Consider the following 23,727-nt stretch of genomic DNA (forward strand, 5'->3'; position numbering starts at 1 on the left):
GGCACTGTTTTTGTCATCTCAAAATGCCACATTGTCCAACATTTCTACCTGAAGAGAAAGCATAAAGTCAAGAAATCATGTATTTATAGCTTTTGATTAATTGTAAATTCTACACACTACTAGTGTTCTATTGTATAGTGAAACTACTTATTTAGTCTTCTCTACTTTAATCCACCATGATGGACCACCACAATTTGAAATATATAATACATGTATATTTATTGGTAGTTGGCAATACAGTGCTGCAGTAGAAAGTTAGAACATCCAAATACCAAGAATCACCTTGGAGGGGAAAAAAAGTACATTTGTTCATACAAAGAACAATCATTTTGAACATAGCCAAGCATCACTATCGATTTTTGATTTACATTTTTGACATGATCAATTATTCAATTCAAGGTAACCTAATTAAGGCAAGTTGTTTTTCTCTTTCCACCACCATGTAATGCATGTCAGTCAGATATACACTGAGTATACAAAGCATTAAGAACACCCTCTTTCCATGACAGACTGACCAGGTGAATCCAGGATCCCTTATTGATCTGTGTAGATGAAGGGGAGGAGACGGGTTGAATAATTATTTTGGTGGAGGGGGTGCTCAATTCAATATTAGGATGGTGTTCCTAATATTTGGTATACTCAGTGTATATGTTGTAAAAAGGCTATGATACATTAAAAAAAAGGGTTGGGAGTGTTGCCATTGGTTTCTGCCTGCTGTCCATCCATTATGTAGCCGGGATCTGTGGCAGGCCAAATTCATCCACCAGAACTCCATCCTGTAGAACAGACAATAAATTACAATTTTGTAGGAAACTCCAGTTATGTCTAAATGGGCGCAGAATGTGTCTTCATCCAATGTAATGTCCTAAAAACAAAACTGAACCCGTTGAACAATGCATCCGTCTTCTGTATTGACAACAGTGTCAGTTGTGATTGCATTTTTAACATAATGCCCCAGTGAATTATTCAAGACTAAACATGAATACAGTGGTCAGAGAGAGAGAGAGAGAGAGAGAGAGAGAGAGAGAGAGAGAGAGAGAGATGTACCCGGTTTGGTGCCCTGTCACTGGGTATTCCCTCTGGGATGGAGGGGGCAGTGCTGGCCTCATCCAGGTAGGAGCTGTCATCATCAAGCAGGAGCTCATCTCCCAGGGCATCCAGCTCTGGGATCACACGCACACAGCCATTGATGCGCAGTTATTACATGCAGTCTATTAACATAAGGACTGCATTGACTGCTGTTGTATCACTGTGCTGAAGTAAACAACACTTTATCTTGGCCAGGTCGCAGTTGTAAATGAGAACTTGTTCTCAACTAGCCTACCTGGTTAAATAAAGGTGAAATAAAACAAAACTCTGTAGTGCGGCGGGAAATGATGCCATCTATTGACCTACAGCAATGTTCTAATATAGACCTATCGTGTACTGGAGCAACACCAACCGTGTTGGAACACAATACAGTTATGTACTGCATTTCGGTGTACTGTCTCCCTTGTGGCTGTGTCATACTCTTACAGCACTGACCTGCTTCCAGGTCATCATCATCGATCTCTGGTGTCCCGTAGCTTCTGCTCATCGCCTCCTGCACCTCGTTGGCGTCCTCCATCATGTCCTCCAGCTGGTCTTGGAGATCCTGCATCAGGAAAACATGACACTCTTAACCCAAACATCTCTCAATTACAATAGGCCATTCACGTTACCTGGATGAATATGACCCAGATCAGATGGCTGAAATATGTTGAGTCTTTAAAGATAAGGGTCTGTAGTAAAACTACTGCACTTCTACGTTAGACCACCAAATGGTGTTGTAGTGCATCAGGGACTCGAAGAAGACAAATACCTCAATCTGATCAATCTTCACGTTCTTGTATGCCGCCTTCATCTCTTTGGCTCCAATTTTCATGGCATCAACCTATAATGCAAGATTTTTAACCCAGAGAACAGCCTGGCATGACAACTACAGTAAATTGTGACTGCGTGCTACAGTCAGTACATTACTGTGGCCCCTTACTGTTGTTTTTGTGTCTTTGAGAGTTTGGATTGTGTAGTTGGCCTGTTCCATATTGAAGGACTGCTGTGTGAGGTTGTCTCTCTGGCCCTCGTACCTGAAAAACAAGATTGAAATGATCAATACAGATGTTTTTATGCGCTCATATCCTGACTATGGTGACGGTTTACTGCTACTTGATGTGGTTCATTAGGTTACTGTGATATGTGTCCTGATTGATTTGTGGTTATTGATGCGTTGACAGACTCCATAAGTTACTCACATTCTTTTCTGCTTCAGTACCCTCATCGCCTTCTGCTTGACCATGTTCTGATGAAAACATTAACAGGAAACAATTCACATGACATCAGACCTAGCTAGATACTGCTGAGAACAAGTGGGACCATACTTGTGTATTGTTTTGTTCAAGAACAGCATTAGCCAACATGTGTAATAGAATGACTTAGGTAAACATATGTCTAATATCACAGCTCATCATCTGCTTCACTCAGGGTAGGGTTAAATATTACTTTTGAAGGGCCATCTCTCATCTTCTTCATCTGATCCTTGTACTTGACCAGTTCAACATCTAGTCTGGCAATCTTCTTGTCAACAGATTCCGCTCGCGAGTCAACCTTAAGAGAGAAAGAACGGGCACGAGTTAACCATGCCGACTGTTTTCATTGATCTTGTAAGAGTCGGAAATGTTTAATGAACTTGTGGTATCAAAAAAAGTTATTTGAATACATGTATTAGTTATTATAATGATCAAATAATCAATGTTACATTTCCTTCAATACATTTTTACAGTCAATAGCACTAGCTTAACACCTTATTTGGTCAAACATAAAACTGGTTGGAACAACACCTTTTAGTCTACATTGGAAACCAACATCACCCTACTGAACTCCCTATTGACGATTGGTCATCTAGCTAATTTGCTAGCTAAGTCAATAGGACACTATTACAACGCTAATCAAACTAACTTTCAAGATAACATTAAGTAGCTAAAGAGTATTTTATGAGCTAGAGGTCTTCAATGGGCTGTCACAACTTTCTTCCATTGTTGCTAGAACAATCAGCTGTCATCCAGTTAGCTAGTTAGCCAGCCAGCAAGCCAAGTTATTTTGTTTGTCATAGACACTACTCTGTAAGTTATTTCCATAGATACTTACATTCCCTATGCAGTCTGTGAGGTTTGGTGGTGGTCCCTTCGGTTTTCCTCGACCGAAAATACGGTTCATTTTGAAATAAATATCTAATAACTCAAAACAACAAAGAATCTACCTGACCGCCAGGGAAAATAAAGCAAACCCGGAAGCAACATAGAGCTGACGTCACATACTTCTTCGATGAAGTTTCACGGCGGTTGGCATCCAATAAATGTTGCATTACCGCCACCTACTAAACTGGTGTATAACGCCCTTATACTGCAGAATACGACAATTGATGCACTACTCTAACCCTGGAAACCTAAACCTGCCTCTCTCGCACCGGACATTTCTGATTCCCACAATAGGAGGAAACAACGCTTTTTTAATGATAAAAACTAGTTCGTTGCACGCTCACATTTCGCCTGGATACACGTTATTGTGACCCGCAGCTTTATCGATGGCTAACCTATACCCATCAAACATTAAACATTTTATGGTCATGGTTAACCATGTGTTTTTCAGAAAAAGGTCTAAACCTGAACAAAATGCATGTCCCTGTCCTTTTTTTCAAGACGTGGCCAATTTAAACAACCAGAAGACATTTTTTAATTAAGACATAACATTTTTTTTTTACGATTTGTTGTTTCTAAATGGCTGCTGGATAAAATGTCAAAATTTGATGTTTGTTCGTAGGCATCAAATTGAGCGAATGCTGCGCAGGTTCACTGAGTTGCAAACCAAATGTATAGGTCTAGTTCCTTGATCTAGAAAGATCTGACGCAGTTGCTACCTCAGATTTTAAACCTAACAAGTGTCACGAATGGGTTATGTAGTACCCACAGAGGGCCACAGGGCGGAGCAAGAGAGCTATAAACCCATACTGTTTTTTTGCCTTGAAACCCCTAACCCTAGGTATAACCTATTATAGCCCTAACCCTAACCCTAGGTATAACCTATTTTAGCCCTAACCCTAAACCCCAACCCTGACTTGTAACACAATGCACCTATTACTTTACACATACATACATACATACATACATACATACATACATACCGTATTAGGCCTGTGTTGGTTTTGGGAGAACAAAAAATATATATAGCAGGTATTGAACCCTGGCCAAATAATCACTAATCAGATGCGCAAACCTCAACTCTAGTATGCATGCATTATGTACGTATCTTAATATCTCATATAACCGTAATAGAAAACACAAAAGACAGCCCTCGAAAAAAGTACATCATGCAACCCTCGCAGAAAACAAATTTACTTCAACATGCACTTCGCTTGCGCGAGAAGGCAGAGGTGATCGCTGCTGCTGACAGCACGAGTTTTTGGTAGGGCTTGTTGAGCTGGCTTCTTGTGCGAGAAGGCCGACCAGAGTTGACTGAATTAATGTTCAGGATTATTGATAAGTTATTTAAATATTAATCAAGTATAATTTCAAAACATGAGCATGAAAATAGATAATGAACATCATAGTAATTCACAGGTATCTGTTTCAGTCCTTCGTCTTGCATAGCAGTGTGGAAAGGGCCAGAAAAAAGCGCGCGGGGGAGTTTTTCCGTGAGAACGAAAGGGTGGGGAAGCTGGGGGGCTGTCAGCTATAGTGTGTAGTCAATAGCCGATTGGCCCGGGGCATTCGTTTTGCATAATGTAAGGTATATAGGGTAGCCGTACCAGTCGCAATATTACACTTCAAACAGACAATTTATAGAATGCAAAACCAGAGATACGCCCCGCACGTTCCTATTGGCTTTAGAGAGGCCTGGCGCTGGCGCGTTGTCTCCAGAGGTGCCGGTGCAGGTATGTAGCCTAGTATTTGTTTTGTCATCTCAACCTAGCCGAACTCTGTTCCTTTTGAATGACCTTAATGTTTTCCCTAACAGGACTCAGTGTTTGTATCCTTGCAGATTCTATGCTTCGAAACATGCTTTGCCCGATGCACACTGCTGGGTGCACCCTGGCACAACTCTGGAGTGAGCAACACATCAACAGTTGTACCATTTGCGTACCGTCAGTGGTCCACTGCTATTGATTGTACACATTGGAACAAACAACGTAGCTCAAGGGGATTCTCCTCACGACATTATCAGGAGGATGCGGGAACTGATCATCAGTTAGGGAGTATCGGTATGAAGTAAGGTTTGCCGTTTGCTCCATTCTTCCCCGGCCGAAGGACGATGCTACCACTAAACATGTAGTTAAGGAAACAAATCGGCTTTTGGAGCATCTGTCACATGAAATTTTAGGAGAAATATATTATTTCTGAGGCACTCACAACCTAATCACACACTTTAAAGCAGTGACCGGTTCATCTTAATTGTCACGGCAAGGCTAGGCTTTTTGATTATTTGCAGCGCTTTTTTTTCATTGCATGAGGTAGGGTAGACAGGCCAGGTTTAGTTTATTTCTGTTATTTTCTTAGCATTTATTTTCTAAGTTGCCTCAGATTTTTTATTTTACCTTCTATTGATTTTTAGGTTTTATGGTGCTACCCGGTGTTCATGTTCCTTGTTGTTTTCCAAACATTAAAATGCACCAAATCTCTTCGTTCATGTGTCATTCACTTGAATATGAGAACTCATGCAACACTTTGTCAATTTATGAAATGTTCACAAACACTGTATTGGCTTCTGCTGTGTATTTTCGGAACGTTGAAAGGCACCGATTCCTCCCAACCATGAACATGAATAAATATGCCTGTATATGTCTTGCTAAGAATGAACGAGGCGCCCTGACTATATGATAGATTGCAGATATCTTTGGATGGTTGTAAAGCCCTATATCTAAGCTACTCGGGATATGGTCGACCGTCAATTCTACACCATGGGAAAGTTTTGTTATATTGCTATATAAGTTGGTTATATTGCATGCTAATGGGATGGCTAATAAAATGCATCATTATTTTCGACTCGAGCAAACCAAATGCATGTATCTAATTTGCTACGGTTCCCGGGCGGGAAATTCCCGTGTAAGTGCCCTTTGGTCCTTGCTATTCGGGATCCTTGGGACGTCCCTATCCGTTGAATTTGAGGGTTAATGTTAGTTAAGACAGTAGGTTTAGATAGGGGCGTCCCACGTAAGTGTCAATATGAGGTGACTGCATTAATGTTCAGGATTTATTTGCAGTCATGTTTGCAGTCCTCTTAGTCAGTTTTTCCTCTTGCGTTAGGGACAGACCTGGGAGTGGTGTATCCAGGGAGTACTAATCTTCAGAAAATGTCATTCGTGGTCTTATGCTGGAAATATTTAGCAGTACCATAAACAATGTCACCGAATACGTGTAAAGTAATCCTTACTGAAGTAGTAATTACTCAGACTTGTTAAATATAAAATATTTGTTAGTTCATTTTATCACTTACAACCATAAAAAAGCCATTTACAGCATGACAATGAACAATGGTCCATATACCCCTAAACCAAATACACCATACATTTAGTTAATTATTAAAAAAACACTTTCTTAAGATGGGTAGCATGATCTGCCACAGTAACACCCCCCTTAAAGCGCCAATCAGCAGTTGAAACAAAACAAAGTAGACTCCCGACACTGTTTTGGTAAAAAAAAAAAAAAAAAGATGGGATGGGGCTGGAGAAATGTAACCACTAAAATGTATAGACAGTATGGATGCAAGGACTGACCATCCATGGTACAAAAATTATAGTTTTACCCATGTTTAGAGGCTTTACAGTTAGCATTTCTAAGTTATATTTTCTGAATCAATGGGTAGATATCATTAATAGGTTAAAAAAAATGGATGTGGATCCAAAAATGGATGTAGTAACTTTTTGATTCACCTTTGACATAAACCTAGACACAGACACTGGAAATTAGATTGAAATATATAAATCTGGTAGATCTTTAGAGCCTTTGCTTTCCTGCCTGCCTGCCATGATATCAGATAATTAGACATGTGAATAATGAAAAGTGAAGTTACAAAATGTTGAACACAAAAAAGGCAAATGGTAGCAGATAAATAGTAAGCTGGTTAAATAAAAGACTGCACTTTTTAGACATCCCTATTTCCCCAATACAATGGCAATGTCTGTATTTCGCCAAATAACTCAGAATTGATGTCGAGCTCTGTGGTCTTCAAACGCTAGCCTTTCAAATATCAGATATTACACATTACTGTTGGAACTCTGAGAATGCCCCATTGTTTTCCTATGGGGAAATTCTACACGGACATGTCTGTCTATTTCACCAAATATCTCACAATGTGTATATTTAGATTTTTTTCAAGTCAGACACCATTTTAAATCAGGAGAATCTCCTCGTTCTAATGATGTAAGTCTGGGCAGCGAGCTCGGTTGTCATCAAACGCTAGCCCTAAAATAATTTTTGCCCTTGGAACCCTGAGCTCCGCCCATTGTTTTTTATGGAGAGGCATGCCGGTCTATTTCGCCAAATATCTCACAATGTGTATATTTCAATTTTTTCAAGTCGGACACCATTTGTAATTATGTAAGTCTGGGCAGCGAGTACGGTTGTCATCGATCACTAGAAAATAAATAGAAGTTTTCATTTTTTCCCTACTTACTCATTACGCAGACATAAGCACAGTTGACACCATCGAGGTGCAGATGTTTACTTTCTACACGAGTAGTTTTTTTTCTGTTTCGTCCTAAGAACAGATTGTAGTGGTAAAATAAAAAGGGCAACATTTTTTTGTGCCATTTAGGTGAAATGGAATTCTAAGCATCACTCCAGTCAGAAGAGGCTCAGCGAAGGTTCGTTTCAATTCATTTGCTATGGCCTCGCGCTAGTTCAATTCATCGTGCTATGGCCTCAGCCTTGTGTGAATTTTGACTCGTTCTATTGTCCAGCCTACCTACAATTAACACATACCACTGCTTTCCCCAATGCTACACATTCCTTTGTCTCATGCCAGTGGCAACCCGTCATTCAGGGCCTGTGAGGCAGACTTTGGAGCCCCACCTTTTATTTATTTATTTAGCCTATTTTGCATGTTATTTTGGTAGTATGTGTCACATATCAGTTAGGAAACAATGTAAAATAAATAATTAAGGTTAATAAAGCCGCATACAACTTGGTCTCTTTTACTTCCTTGAGTAAGGCAGCTCCAAAATGCAGGTGTTTCAGCTTAGCTCAGTGCTTTCTGTGGAGGTGGGGCAGTCAGCAGAAAATACGTAGTGTATGGGTTGGTAATGTTCTCTAGTTGCACCTTGATTGGCTCAGTGTTCTGTCACTCATGGAGACACTACGTCACCACAAAATCTACGGGTAGAGCTTGCAAGTTCAAGCCCCTTGGGTGCTGCCATAGAGTTACATTAGAAGTGCCCGTCCAAGAAGGCTCAAGGTCATTGGCCACAGATAATATGACGTCAAATCACATATCTACAGTAGCTTTGGTTCGACTGACCATGTCAACATCGTACTTTCAAAATCTTAGCTAGAAAGCTACTGGCAAATCCTTTTCAATCCTTGTTACATGAAGATAAATAATTAAGAGAAATTATAGATAAAATGTATCGGTGCTCATTGGCCATAAACATTATATAAGTTGTAAATCACAAATTCAACAATGAGTGTTTTTGGAAGGAATCAGTGGCTAACTGCAAGCATTGCAAAGCAATCACTAGCCTGCTATTCAGTGGATTGGGTGTGTGGTCCAAGTTTGGATTTAAGGGTCTCTTTTCCAAGCTTGAAAGGATAAACATTCAACAGTGGCCATGCTGTCAATCCAGCATGACTTCTGCTGTGCTCAAAACAACTGGGAACTCGACTGGGAAAATACATTTTGAATGGTCATCCAACTCAGAATTGCAAGTCGGGAACTCAGGCCTCTTTCTAGAGCTCTGACCTGAAGATCACTGACGTCATCATGATTCGACCTTGTTTTTTCCCCCCCCAGAGTTCCCAGTTGTCTTGAAAGCACATTCAATCTAGAGAATGCCAGACTTTGATGTCAAAATTTTCCCACGAAAGACCGCCGCAGCTGTTCAAGTGAGCACAGCACAACAAGGTGAATACAAAAGTGTCTTGTATACGGCTGCATAAATTATGTAATATGCCAGGGAGATATGTATACTGTAGCTAAGAAAGTAATACTAAGTGTATGCTGTGTAGTAAGCTGTTAGTAGCCCATGTGCCTCACCCTAATAATTTGGTCCCTTTTCCCCTCATAATTTTGCCTACTGTTCTGACTTGGTGGTGCACACTGTTTTAGAGAAATGTAATCATCGAATATTGTAATAGCTTTCATTGTCTGCTTATATGCCTCCTTTATTTATCCTATGGTTCTGACTTGGTGTACAGGGAGAATACTGTATGAACGGCCCATGTTCTGAATCCTGTCGCTGTACATTTCAAAAGTGCTGAACAAATAGTTATATTGACTACGTCCGTCCTAGCTCTCTCATTAATGTTTTAATCGAAATAACGGATTGCCTCTTATCCGCTTGTCGTTCCCTTATGCCATAGTTTGTACATCTCAATTGTCAGTAGAAACCACATTTGTTTAAGCAAGTCAGCCATATTGGCTATGTTTTTTTTTAAAGGCAGTAAATGAGTCTGAATTAACTGTTTCGCTGCTGACAAGGCTCCGCAGATAGCCATGTGTAGCAGTGGTAAGGTGTTGGGACTGCTGTTGGAACTCGGTTGTTGGGACAGCTTTATGTAGGCCCTAACAGTTTGTGGGCACCGTTTGTCACTGTTATAGTGCAAGTAATGTATTGTTTAGTGTTGTGTAGTGGCTTTGCTGGCATACATAAAACATTTTTTGGGGGAAGTTTGCCCCTCCAAGATTTACATGCTAAAATCATCACTGCATCATGCCCTTCTGCACACTTCTCACACCTAGGAACCTCCATTCTACATACTGCTGTGACATGCCCATAAGCTTGACACCTGTAACAACGTAATGTATTCAGCACAAAAGCTCGTACAGGATAACTTATATATCCTAACATCACTTTGTCGGACAAAGACTCAACATCAAAACTCAAAAGAACAAACAACGATTCTTCTGTTTCAGTACTCACGCCGCCCTGTCTGCGTCGCACCAAACGACGAGCATCACAAACATTGGGAATCTTCCCCTTCAGTTGGTCGAGTTTCACATTTACTGCTACCCCAGTATTCAGTCCTTTCAATGGCACCCTTTTCTTGAGAGCAAAACTATTCACATCTATTGTTCCTATTTGTTTAACGCAGAGCACTTGCTCACTCTGTCCAGCAGAAAAAAAACATTTATCACCAGACCATTTCTGGTTACCTTCACCGATTCCACAGGACCCAACTCTGTTTTCACCCACCGAAATGTTAAAACATTTTTTTTCCATATATAAATAAAATAAATTATATGTGGGCTACTGAGCTTGTCTGATGCTAAGCACACTGTGATTAAATATTTAAAGACACACAAATGACTCAAGAGGGAGCCAGAGATCAAGATCACCTAACCAGAATAAGAAAACATTTCCCAAACCTCCTCCTCCCGCTGCTGCTGGCTTTCAGATTCTGCCATTAAGCTCCCGAAGTTGCCAGTAATAGGCTACACCGGGGGGTCGGCAACCTTTTCCATTTGCCGTGCCAATTCGTCTTCCCATTTCTACTGATCTGCGTGCCAGTTATTATTTTCATATGCACATTTTCGTGGAAAGGTTTATTTATTTTATAATAAAGTCTTCGTATCTCAAAATCATTTATGTAATTAATACAAATTATATCTAAATGAAAATTATAAATATCTAAGTAAGTAACTTTATTGCCATCTATGTGAAAATAGCCTACATAAAGCCAACAAATAAAAACATTGCAGCCTGCAGGTTGAAAATGTCCTGATAAAAAATTAATCACATTGGCTACACATGGCCTGTCTGCAAGGAACTTGAAACATTGTATCAACTTGGTCCAGCCTGAAGCATGTTGTAACGGTTGTCTTCATGAATGGACCAAGGCGCAGCAGGTATGTGAATACTCATGGTTATTTTATTACCAAAAAAAGAGTAAAGCATCCACTTGAAAAAACCAATGACGGTGACAACAGTAGCAGTTTTACAGGCTATACACGCAGTGTAAAAACAACTACCCACCAACCCAAGTGACAAACATACTCCTACATATATGACTCCCAATCAGGAACAACGATCCCCAGCTGTTCCTGATTAGGAGCCACAAGACCAACACAGAACACAAGACTGCCACGTCCTGACCCCAAAACTACAACAACAGCTCCATCTGCTGGTCAGGACGTGACAGTACCCCCCCCTCAAGGTGCAGACCCCGGAATGCACCTAACAATGAAAAAACACCAACAAACAAAAATCCCCAACAAAACCCATAAACAATAACCCCTAAACAATAAGGGAGGGAAGGGAGGGGTGGCTGCCGTCAACGACGGCACTGTGCTACACCCTCCCTCCCCAACCCACCTATCCTGGAGGTGGCTCCGGTGCAGGACGTGGACCCTGCTCCACCCTCGGCGTCGCCCACTTTGGTGGAGCCGATAGCTGCACCAGGCAGACGGACCCCTCGAGCCGGGCCGGAGGACAGGAGGGCCCTTCGGGCTGGGCCGGGAACAGGAGGGCCCCTCGGGCTGGGCCGGGGGACAGGAGGGCCCCTCGGGCTGGGCCGGGGGACAGGAGGGCCCCTCGGGCTGGGCCGGGGGACAGGAGGGCCCCTCGGGCTGGGCCGGGGGACAGGAGGGCCCCTCGGGCTGGGCCGGGGGACAGGAGGGCCCCTCGGGCTGGGCCGGGGGACAGGAGGACCCCTCGGGCTGGGCCGGGGAGCAGGAGGACCCCTCGGGCTGGGCCGGGGAGCAGGAGGACCCCTCGGGCTGGGCCGGGGAGCAGGAGGGCCCCTCGGGCTGGGCCGGAAGGCATGCGGGCCCCTCGGGCTGGGCCGGAAGGCATGCGGGCCCCTCGGGCTGGGCCGGAAGGCATGCGGGCCCCTCGGGCTGGGCCGGAAGGCATGCGGGCCCCTCGGGCTGGGCCGGAAGGCATGCGGGCCCCTCGGGCTGGGCCGGAAGGCATGCGGGCCCCTCGGGCTGGGCCGGAAGGCATGCGGGCCCCTCGGGCTGGGCCGGAAGGCATGCGGGCCCCTCGGGCTGGGCCGGAAGGCATGCGGGCCACTCGGGCTGGGCCGGAAGGCATGCGGGCCACTCGGGCTGGGCCGGAAGGCATGCGGGCCACTCGGGCTGGGCCGGAAGGCATGCGGGCCACTCGGGCTGGGCCGGAAGGCATGCGGGCCACTCGGGCTGGGCCGGAGGGCAGGAGGACCACTCGGGCTGGACCGAAGGGCAGGAGGACCACTCGGGCTGGACCGAAGGGCAGGAGGACCCCTCGGGCTGATCCTGACAGGCCGGGCACCCTGGCAGATCAGGGCAGGCGGGCACCTCTGGCAGAACCGGGCAGTCCGGCCACTCTGGCAGAACAGGGCAGTCCGGCCACTCTGGCAGAACAGGGCAGTCCGGCCACTCTGGCAGAACAGGGCAGTCCGGCCACTCTGGCAGAACAGGGCAGTCCGGCCACTCTGGCAGAACTGGGCAGTCCGGCCACTCTGGCAGAACAGGGCAGTCCGGCCACTCTGGCAGAACAGGGCAGTCCGGCCACTCTGGCAGAACAGGGCAGTCCGGCCACTCCGGCAGAACAGGGCAGTCCGGCCACTCCGGCAGAACAGGGCAGTCCGGCCACTCCCGGCAGAACAGGGCAGTCCGGCCACTCCGGCAGAACAGGGCAGTCCGGCCACTCCGGCAGAACAGGGCAGTCCGGCCACTCCGGCAGAACAGGGCAGTCCGGCCACTCCGGCAGAACAGGGCAGTCCGGCCACTCCGGCAGAACAGGGCAGTCCGGCCACTCCGGCAGAACAGGGCAGTCCGGCCACTCCGGCAGAACAGGGCAGTCCGGCCACTCCGGCAGAACAGGGCAGTCCGGCCACTCCGGCAGAACAGGGCAGTCCGGCCACTCCGGCAGTTCAGGGCAGTCCGGCCACTCCGGCAGTTCAGCGCAGTCCGGCCACTCCGGCAGTTCAGCGCAGTCCGGCCACTCCGGCAGTTCAGCGCAGTCCGACCACTCCGGCAGTTCAGCGCAGTCCGACCACTCCGGCAGTTCAGCGCAGTCCGGCGACTGTTGACTGGCGGGCAGCTCCGACGACTGTTGACTGGCGGGCAGCTCCGACGACTGTTGACTGGCGGGCAGCTCCGACGACTGTTGACTGGCGGGCAGCTCCGACGACTGTTGACTGGCGGGCAGCTCCGACGACTGTTGACTGGCGGGCAGCTCCGTTGACGACTGTTGACTGGCGGGCAGCTCCGTTGACGACTGTTGACTGGCGGGCAGCTCCGTTGACGACTGTTGACTGGCGGGCAGCTCCGTTGACGACTGTTGACTCCTGATGCGTGGGGCAGGTATTGGACGTACCAGCCTGGAGACACGCACCTCCATGCTAGTGTGTCTAGCGGGAAACACCGGACCGCAAGGGCGCACTGGCGGTCTTGAGTGCAGGGTTGGCATCACCCCTTCCGGCTCGATGCTTCCCTTGCCCTGGCACCTGCGGGGCGCTGGTACTGGGCGCACTGGGCTGTGCTTCCTTATAGGCGAGATGGTGCGCACCTCAGCGTAACATGACGCCCTCCACCTCGTACGCACCTCCCTGTAGTCACGGGTAGCTGGCTTACGGCTCTTCCCTGGCCTGGCCAAACTACCCGTGTGCCCCCCCCAAAAAAAATCTTGGGGCTGCCTCTCGGGTTCCCTTAGCTCCCTTAACTTGTCCGCCCAGAATTTTCTCTCGTCCTGCCAGGTCCATTCTTCCATTTCCTTCTCCTGTGGCTTTCTCCTCTTCTGCTGCTTGGTCCCTTGGTGGTGGGTAGTTCTGTAACGGTTGTCTTCATGAATGGACCAAGGCGCAGCAGGTATGTGAATACTCATGGTTATTTTATTACCAAAAAAAGAGTAAAGCATCCACTTGAAAAAACCAATGACGGTGACAACAGTAGCAGTTTTACAGGCTATACACGCAGTGTAAAAACAACTACCCACCAACCCAAGTGACAAACATACTCCTACATATATGACTCCCAATCAGGAACAACGATCCCCAGCTGTTCCTGATTAGGAGCCACAAGACCAACACAGAACACAAGACTGCCACGTCCTGACCCCAAAACTACAACAACAGCTCCATCTGCTGGTCAGGACGTGACACATGTGCTAACAAACTTGCAACATTTTATAAAATTGAGCTCTGGACAGACACAAATGTAGGTTATTTGCGCATGGGGTAAGAAGTAATAATTGTTCTTCCCCTTTCATGCCCAGTGGTTATCAAAAGGGAGAGAGCTGGAAAATAAGCTACATTGAGGAACTATTGTCATTCTGAATGGATGTAAAAACAGATTTAGTTTACTTTCTGTTTGAGGTGAAGAAAAAAATATCTTTAGAAGCTCCACAGCCCATTAGTGGTGGTGAGTTAAGTCAATCAGAAATACTATCAGATACCCAAATGGGCCCATTTATAAGCCTACATACAGTACCAGTCAAAAGTTTGGACACACCTACTCATTTCAGGGTTTTTCTGCATTTTTACTATTTTCTACATTATAGAATAATATTGAAGACATCAAAACTATGAAATAACACATATGGAATCATGTAGTAACCAAAAAAGTGTTAAACAAATCAAAATACATTTTATATTTGAGTTTTGCACACTGTTAATACAGGGTTCTACTGCTCTAATCATAAAAAGGCCTAGAATCATAAAAGGTCCAACCGAAACAAGTCGAAGAACCCTTTATGGTTGTAGTTAGAACCCTTTTTTGTCTGAGTGTAGTCCCTCTCTAACTGGGAGCTCAGACAGCCCTAAGTGCTTTTAGCAATGTGGGTGTATTTACATACAGTGCTTTCAGAAAGTAATCACACCCCATGACTTTTTCCACATGTTGTTCTGTTACAGCCTGCATTTAAAATAGATTACATTGAGATTGTGTCACTGGCCTACACAAAATACCCCATAATGTCAAAGTGGAATAATGTTTTTTTGACATTTTTGCAAATTAATAAAAAATGAAAAGCTGAAATGTTTTGAGTCAATAAGTATAACACCTTTGTTATGGCAAGCCTAAATAAGTCAGGAATAAAAATGTGTTAACAAGTCACATGATAAGTTGCATGGACTCACTCTGTGTGCAATAGAGTTTAACATGATTTTTTAAATGACTGTACCCAACACATACCTGTAAGGTGAACTCAGAATCAACCACAAAGACCAGGTTTTTTCCCCCAGTGCCTCGCAAAGAAGGGCACCTATTGGTAGATGGGTTAAAAAAGTAGGTGAAGTTCTTAATTACACTTTGGACGATGTATCAATACACCCAGTCACTACAAAGATACAGGTGTCCTTTCTAGCTCAGTTGCTGGAGAGGAGGGAAACCGCTCAGAGATTTCACCATGAGGCCAATGGTGACTTTAAAACAGTTTCTGAGTTTAATGGCTGTGATAGGAGAAAACTGAGGATGGATCAACAACATTGTAGTTACGCCACAATACTAACCTAAATGACAGAACGAAAAGAAGGAAGCCTGTACAGAATACAAAATATTCCAAAATATGCATCCTGTTTGCAACAAGTAACTAAAGTAAAACTGCAAAACATTTGGCAAAGAAATTAACTTTATGTCCTGAATACAAAGTGTTATGTTTAGGGCAAATCCAACACAACACATCACTGAGTACCACTCTTCATACTTTCAAGCATGGTAGTGGCTGCATCATTTTAATTTCACTTATTTTTAATCCCAGCCCCCGTCTCCACAGGAGACTTTTTGCCTTTTGGTAGGCCGTCATTGTAAATACAAATGTGTTCTTAACTGACTTGCCTAGTTAAATAAAGGTTACATTAAAAAATCATGTTTTGGGTATACTTGTCATCGGCAAGGACTAGAGAGTTTTTTTTATTATAAAAAGAAACGAAGCACAGGCAAAATCCTAAAGGGAAACCTGGTATAGTCTGCTTTCCAACAGACACTGGGAGACAAATTCACCTTTCAGCAGAACAATAACCTAAAACACAAGGCCAAATATACGCTGGAGTTGCTTACCAAGACGACGTTGAATGTTTTGACTTAAATCGGCTTAAAATGTATGGCAAGACTCAAATGGCTTTCTAGCAATGATCAACAACCAACTTGACAGTGCTTGAAGAATTAAAATAATAATAATGTGCAATCCAGGTGTGCAAAGCTCTTAGAAAATGACCTTGAATCGCATCCAAAGGTGATTCTAACATGTATGACTTGGGGGTGTGAATACTTACTCCAGCCAAGCCCTGACGGCACTGGGCGCCGCCCTATGGGACTCCCAATTAAGGCTGGATGTGATACAGCCTGGACTTGAACCAGGGACTGTAGTGACACTTCTTACACTGAGATGGAGTGTCTTAGACCGCTGCGCCACTCGGGAGCCCGTATTTCTGTATTTCATTTTCAATAAATGTGCAAACATTTCTAAAAACATGTTTTCACTTTGTCATTATGGAGTATTGTGCGTAAAAACAACAATTTAATACATTTTGAATTCAGGCTGTAACAACAAAATGTGTAATAAGTCAAGGGGTATGAATACTTTCTGAAGGCACTGTTGCAAAAAAACAGTTTGTGGGAAGCCATAAGTTAAATACAATTCCATTTCAACTTACTGTGCTGGTGGGCAGGAAGGTTGGTCATTATGACAGGGGGAATTTCACACAAAATATCAAAAGGATCGTATTATTAAACAGACTTTCCAACTATGGCGCACATGCTGCACTTTTATTTTGACATTAGGTAAGCAGAGAGGATGGGGTTCTACAATAGACCCACCTTTGGAAAGTTGACACTGCAACTGCTCTCAAGGAACTTGACTGTACTATATGCAAACTGGAAACAGCATATTCTGAGGCCGCATTTATTGTAGCTGTGGACTTTAATAAAGGAAATCTGAGGAAATTGCTACCGAAATTCTATCAACACATCTGTGCTACATGCACAGTACGGACCCCAGCTCATTGCTACTCTCCCTTCCGGGACGACTACAAGGCCCTTCTCGACCCTACCTTCTGCAAATCAGATCACGTCTACATTCTGCTCATCCCCGCCTATAGGCAGAAACTTAAGCAGGAAGCTCCTATGGTAAGGACTGTTCAATGTTGGTCTGACCAATAGGAGTCTATGCTTCAAGATTTTTTGATCACGACTTTAAATAAGTTAATTTATCTTACCCCCACTTGTATCAATACTTTTTGTTGTTGTCACATTTGCTGGATGTCCTTTGGGTGGTAAACCATTCTTGAAACACATGGGAAACTGTTGAGCATGGAAAACCAAGCAGCGTTGCAGTTCTTGAAACAAACTTGGCCCCTACTACCATACCCACGTTCAAAGGGACTTCAATATTTTGTCTTGCCCATTCACCCTCTGAATAAAACACATACACAATCCACTAGGCAGGTAGCCTAGTGGTCAGCGTGTTGGGCCAGTAACCAAAAGGTAGCTGGATCAAATCCCTGAGCTGACTAGGTAAAAATCTGTAGTTCTGCTCCTGAGCAAGGCAGTTAACCCACTGTCCCACAGTAGGCTGTCATTGTAAATAAGAATTTGTTCTTAACTGACTTGCCTAGTTAAATAAAAAAATAATTGTCTTATGCTTAAAAATACTTGATAAGAGCGTCTGCTAAATGATGTAAATGTAAGTATGTTCATCTCGAGGAGACAGAACACGTCTCCTTCCTGAGCGGTATGACGGCTGCGTGGTCCCATGGTGTCTATACTTGCGTACTATTGTTTGTACAGATGAACGTGGTACCTTCAGGCGTTGGGAAATTGCTCCCAAGGATGAACCAGACTTCTGTTTCTGAGGTCTTGGTTGATTTCTTTTGATTTTCCCATGATGTCAAGCAAAGAGGCACTGAGTTTGAAGGTAGGCCATGAAATACATCCACAGGTACACCTCCAATTGACTCAAATAATGTCAATTAGCCTATCAGAAGCTTCTAAAGCCATGACATAATTTTCTGGAATTTTCCAAGCTGTTTAAAGGCACAGTCAACGTTGTGTATGTAAACTTCTGGAATTGTGATAGAGTGAATTATAAGTGAAATAATCTGTCTTCAAACAATTGTTGGAAAAAGTCCTTGTGTTATGCACAAAGTAGATGTCCTAACCGACTTGCCAAAACGAAAGTTTGTTTAACAAGACATTTGTGGAGTGGTTGAAAAACGACTCCAACCTAAGTGTATGTAAACTTCCAACTTCAACTGTATGTTTGTATAATGTAAAGCCGGATACTCCGGCTAACGTCAAACATGTAGCTAAAACAATTAAAATGAAAAAGAAAATAATGGAATTATCACTGAGCCCATTGTTTACAACCCCACTGTTTGATAACCTTGATCTATTCAACACCAACACAGGGTCAATGATGGTTTTGGTAGAAAGACCCTGGTGGGCTCATTTACCTAGCTAGTGCCAGGCAAACAGATGGTAAAAATTCTTAGTGAGCTTTAAAAGTAGCATTGTCCTTTTTGAGCATGACTGCATTAAAATCAGCAGTAACAAAAACTGCTGATTTTGGGACTGCAAGGCCTGGCACACTTCACAATCATTTTGGTAGCTCATGTTGACCAGTAGGCAAGAAGCCTGTAGGGATGATCCATGGCCCGGAGCCTCCAGTGATGATCCATGGCCCGGAGCCTCCAGTGATGATCCAGGGCTGGAGCCTCCAGTGATGATCCATGGCCCGGAGCCTCCAGTGATGATCCATGGCCCGGAGCCTCCAGTGATGATCCATGGCCCGGAGCCTGTAGTGACGATCCACGGCACGGAGCCTCCGTGACGGCCCGCAGTCCGGAACCTCCTGAGACGGCCCGCAGCCCAGAGTCTCCAGCGGCGGCCCGCAGCCCAGAGTCTCCAGCGGCGGCCCGCAGCCCAGGATCTCCAGCGGTGGCCCGCAGCTCAGAGTCTCCAGTGATGGCCCACAGCCCAGAGTCTCCAGCGGCGGCCCGCAGCCCAGAGTCTCCAGCGATGATCTACAGTCCGGTTCCTCCTCCGACGATCCACGGTCCGAAGGTACTAAAGCAGAGGGATCAGCGGGTGGAGTGGGGATTACGCCCCGAACCGGAGCCGCCTCCTCTGCTGGAGGTTAAGGTTATGTGGACTGCATTTGAGCCGCCATAGACAATTATCACCCTCCCTACCCTCCCTTTTGTTTTGTGGTTTATTTTGTTTTATGTTGCATTCGGAGTCTGCACCTTTGGGGGGGGGTACTGTCACATCCTGACCCTAGTAAGATGTCATTTTCTATAGTAGAGTAGGTCAGGGCATGACGGGGGTGTTTTGTGTTTTTCTAGGTTTTGTATTTCTAGGTTTATGTTTCTATGTTGTTTTTTTTATGTTCTAGGTTTCTATTTCTATGTTGTTTTTTGGGGTTGATCTCCAATTGGAGGCAGCTGGTCCTCGTTGTCTCTGATTGGAGATCATATTTAAGTAGGTGTTTTTCTTCCTGGGGTTTGTGGGTTATTATATTTTGAGTAGTGTTTGTTTCTCTCTGCGTCACGGTTTGTTGTTTTGTCTATTCAGTTTATATATGTATTGCAAAGTTTCACAGATTTAATAAAATGTGGAACTACAACCACGCTGCACTTGGTCTGCTCCTTTCGACAGCCGTGACAAGAACAAACATCACATCAGGATGGGCAACCGAAATGAATAATTAATGCAAGTGTGTTATATTAAACATAGAGGAGGGAGTAAAATGTAGGCAAGCAAAACTGGCAAACACCAACATTTCAGAACAACTACTAGTTGAATAAGACATGGGAGAGATTACGAATTTTGGCAAAGAGATTTATTTATAGACTAAAACACTTGAGACAAATAGCCAAACCAAAAACTGCAGACATTACTAGTGCCTCCCCGGCGATCAAACCAACATAAAAAATAAAATGAAACGCAGCCTAACGTGATCAGAAATCTGAACTAGCCAGCAAGTCGCAGCAATGAAGAATTGAGTGTGTGCGTGTTCACATGGGGGGGGGGATTCTGGCAGGGGGGAGCTTTTCGGCACAACACCGACTACCACCCGATACACTACCCTCTAACTTAGAGATTGCTGCCCTATGTACAGTACCAGTCAAATGTATGTTTGGGACACACCTACTCATTCATGGGTTTTTCTTTATTTATACTGTTGTCTACATTGTAGAATAATAGTGAAGGCATCAAAACTATGAAATAACACATATGGAATCATGCAGTAACCAAAGAACTGTTAAACAAATCAAAATATATTTTAGATTCTTAAAAGTAGCTACCCTTTTCCTTGATGACAGCTTTACACACGCTTGGCATTCTCTCAACCAGCTTCATGAGGTAGTCACCAGGAATGCATTTCAATTAACAGGTGTGCCATGTTAAAAGTTCAGTTAATTCTATTGTGAACACCCAAGGGGTATAAGGGTGGGAAAGGCAGAAATCACATGCCACATCTCCAGGTCCAGCATAGCACGGAGCAGCTTGGAGTCCTGTCTTCTTCAATAGGTGTGTCTGCACTGAGGACAGCTGCAGACCTCCTTCGGATCATCCTGATCCCATCAGCCCTCAATGTAGCTCCTACAGTAACTGTGCCCACAGGGGATAGCCACTGGCTCCTTCAGTAGATCCAGATAGACAGAACAACAGAACTGGTCCAGCAGAATTCCCTGCTGAGCCATTTGGACTGTTGTTCACTCTCACACGGACATAGAAACAGAGACTCTTAAGTTTTAGAAAGTGTGTAGGAGGGGGAGGGACTTCCTGGTTCTGCCAGGAGGTGGAGTTTGTTAGAGGGAGGGAGAGTGAGCAATGTAATCCAACAGAAAAATGAATATCCTGTGGCCTACGGGTCTAAACCGCTTCTTCACATACAGTTTATACCTCTCCAAATGGGTTCGAATCCGGCCCACCGCTATTTCAGCACACACTTCTATCTTTCCTCCAGAGCTACACTACACTCTTAAAAGAAAAGGTTCCTGGAGTATCCTTTAAGGGTTCTTCAAATTTAAACTGTGGGGGAACCCCTATAAGTTCCTCAAAGAACCCCTTTTAATGGATCCTCGAAGAACCTTTTGGGGTAAATTGTTTTGAACTACTAATGATAATATGGATAACAATAACAACAATAACACAATATTTTAGTTGTCAGTGTTTATGAGTTTTGTGGCAAAGCAGAGTAAAAAAAATGGAAATATGAGGTTAACTCCCAGTAGAGCCCCAAGTCACATGGTATATCCTCTGGCATGTTGATGTTAATGTGTTGATGTTCTCCGTATCCATAGCCAGAATGATTTTGCAGTGCATGGTGATCGAACAGGTTTCCTGTTATATTCATCAGTGTATGGAGGGTGAAGTCTGTGAATCCCCAAACATTTTTATTATACAGATGTTTAACAAAACATGCACATGACAGTATGTATACCTGCAGACAGAGACACACAAGTGAGCAGTTCAGTCATCTGCACCCAATTCAGCTAGCCTTCAACATATTCTTATAGCTTACTTATTCTTACCTGTTTTTTGTTTGGTATCCATTGAATTTTGTCAATTTTCTGTTTTAGAAAGATTTGCAGAAGACTGGAGGCTGTTATAGCAGAAAAGGGGAATGAACTCCTTATTAATGCCCATGATTTTGGAATGAGATGTTCGATGAGCAGGTGTCTACATACTTTTAAGAGAGTAACATTTGTTTTCCAACAGGTGACGCTCCAGTATCACGCATTATGTGATCCAGAACTATTACAGCACCCTATTCACATAATACGTTTTGGCTCAAAGTGTAATTTAAATAAGTTATCCATACCTGAACTACATAATAGCCAGAAATAAATATACTGGATATTGAAACAATGCGAATGACTGAATGACTGATTGGCCTCTGTGTGCAGAATCTTTTGTATAATCTACCCGATTGTGATCAACCACTTGAACATTGTTAGCCTACATAAAATGGATCATATCTACATACATTGTACACCCAGATTTGGCATGTCATTTTGCTGATGTCTACATTGTTGGAGTCTACTAGACAAACAAATGGACTCTAATGCATTATGATAAATCCAATACTATTTCAATTTCAGTTCTCTGGAGTCTTGATAAATCTATCCTTTATTCAAAACTAGTGGGAATATAGCCTTTTCCTATAAGTAAAAAAAAATGAATGTAGCTATTCTGAGCCATTTAGAAGGCCTCTTGAACGTTATGGCAAAATGTAGATTTCCTCCTAAATACACATATGCAAAAGTAATTATTTTTAGAGATGGCCATAAACAATAACTAGTCATGCTGCATAGTTCCAGAAAGGTCTGGAATTCACCTTTCTGGTAAAAAGAGTTATAAATTGCTGAGGTGTACTCACTTTTGAGAACACAAACTAAAATATTATAAAAATATAAAAAATACATATTTTTTCCCTATTTAACAAAGTAGGGGAATAGGGCTTGAAATTGCAGCTTTTCTTTATATAGTAACAATCAAATGATAAACGACTAACTAAGATTTCACCTTTCTTTTAACGGTAAAAATAAATATGATCATATTTAGTGACGAATTTCATATCACTGACGACAGGGCATTTTCTGCCACGCGTCCTCTGAGCGAGGCAGAGACACCATTCTGCAGACTCGTTACAACTTCAGCTTTACACACAGTGATTTTGTCCCTCTGTGACCAAGAGAAGGTGTTCGTGTTCAATTCTACTAACTTATTTTGTATTTTTTTCATGTTGAGAGCTCTAGATCCGTCTGGGAATATCACAATATCAATATCAGCAAGTTGAAGCCATGATTGCTGGATTTGCTAGACTGTTTCTTTTAATGTGCCATCTCCCAGGCCAGGCTCCGTCGCTCAGAGGCAGAGGAAATCCATTATTTGTGTGGATTTACCAAGAAATGTGACATATCATTCCATATGCAAATGTCGGGTTTGAAACCTGACACTTCAAGTCAGATCCATTGACAGTGGTAGTGGAAAGCAGACAGATGGGGCTTTCTGGCACTATAAGATACTGGACCCTGCGATGTTCACAGAGCGCTTTGTACACCAAAATATCAGTCGGCACCGGTCCAGAACCGCTCAAAGTCCCCTTAATATGGGACTTAACGCCTCAGAGTTAAAAGGTTAGTTAAATGTCCACATGCAAATAGCCCTTGATATCTATGATATATTTGTAATAGTAAAAGGGAGAAGTTAATTGAGAGATAAATATGATTAAACGCTCGTCCCAGTCAATGCGATGTACTGTAGTAGTGAGATGACATTGTTTTTATTTCATTAACTTTGTCACACACACACACACACACACACACACACACACACACACACACACACACACACACACACACACACACACACACACACACAACGTGTTGGCCTAGTTGCTCTCCTTCAGCTCCTTAGATATAGCAGACATATCCCCACAGGACATTTTAAAATGTTTGTTCTTCTGTGTTTTCACAGATAGAGAGGCACTTATATAACTGTATGCGTTTGCCTTTGTGATGACTAAAAGGTGATGGGGGATGATCGCTGAACTAAGCTCATTCATAAGCTATA

The 23,727-nt window shown here is 43.7% G+C and overlaps 1 protein-coding gene across 1 annotated transcript; it reads right to left on the bottom strand.

Annotated features, from left to right (window-relative positions):
- Positions 1–200: 200 nt before the first annotated feature.
- LOC106578693 (charged multivesicular body protein 5) lies at positions 201–3,394 on the bottom strand. The gene is made up of 8 exons (XM_014157796.2): positions 3,163–3,394; positions 2,518–2,622; positions 2,271–2,317; positions 2,012–2,105; positions 1,841–1,912; positions 1,525–1,633; positions 1,048–1,163; positions 201–776 (listed from the first exon to the last, which is right to left on the bottom strand). Exons 1-8 carry the CDS (start codon positions 3,229–3,231, stop codon positions 726–728), a joined length of 663 nt encoding a protein of 220 aa, XP_014013271.1. The 5' UTR covers positions 3,232–3,394; the 3' UTR covers positions 201–725.
- Between the last annotated feature and the right edge of the window lie 20,333 nt (positions 3,395–23,727).

Source organism: Salmo salar, chromosome ssa19 (assembly GCF_905237065.1).
Source record: "Salmo salar chromosome ssa19, Ssal_v3.1, whole genome shotgun sequence".
Taxonomy (NCBI): Eukaryota; Metazoa; Chordata; class Actinopteri; order Salmoniformes; family Salmonidae; genus Salmo; species Salmo salar.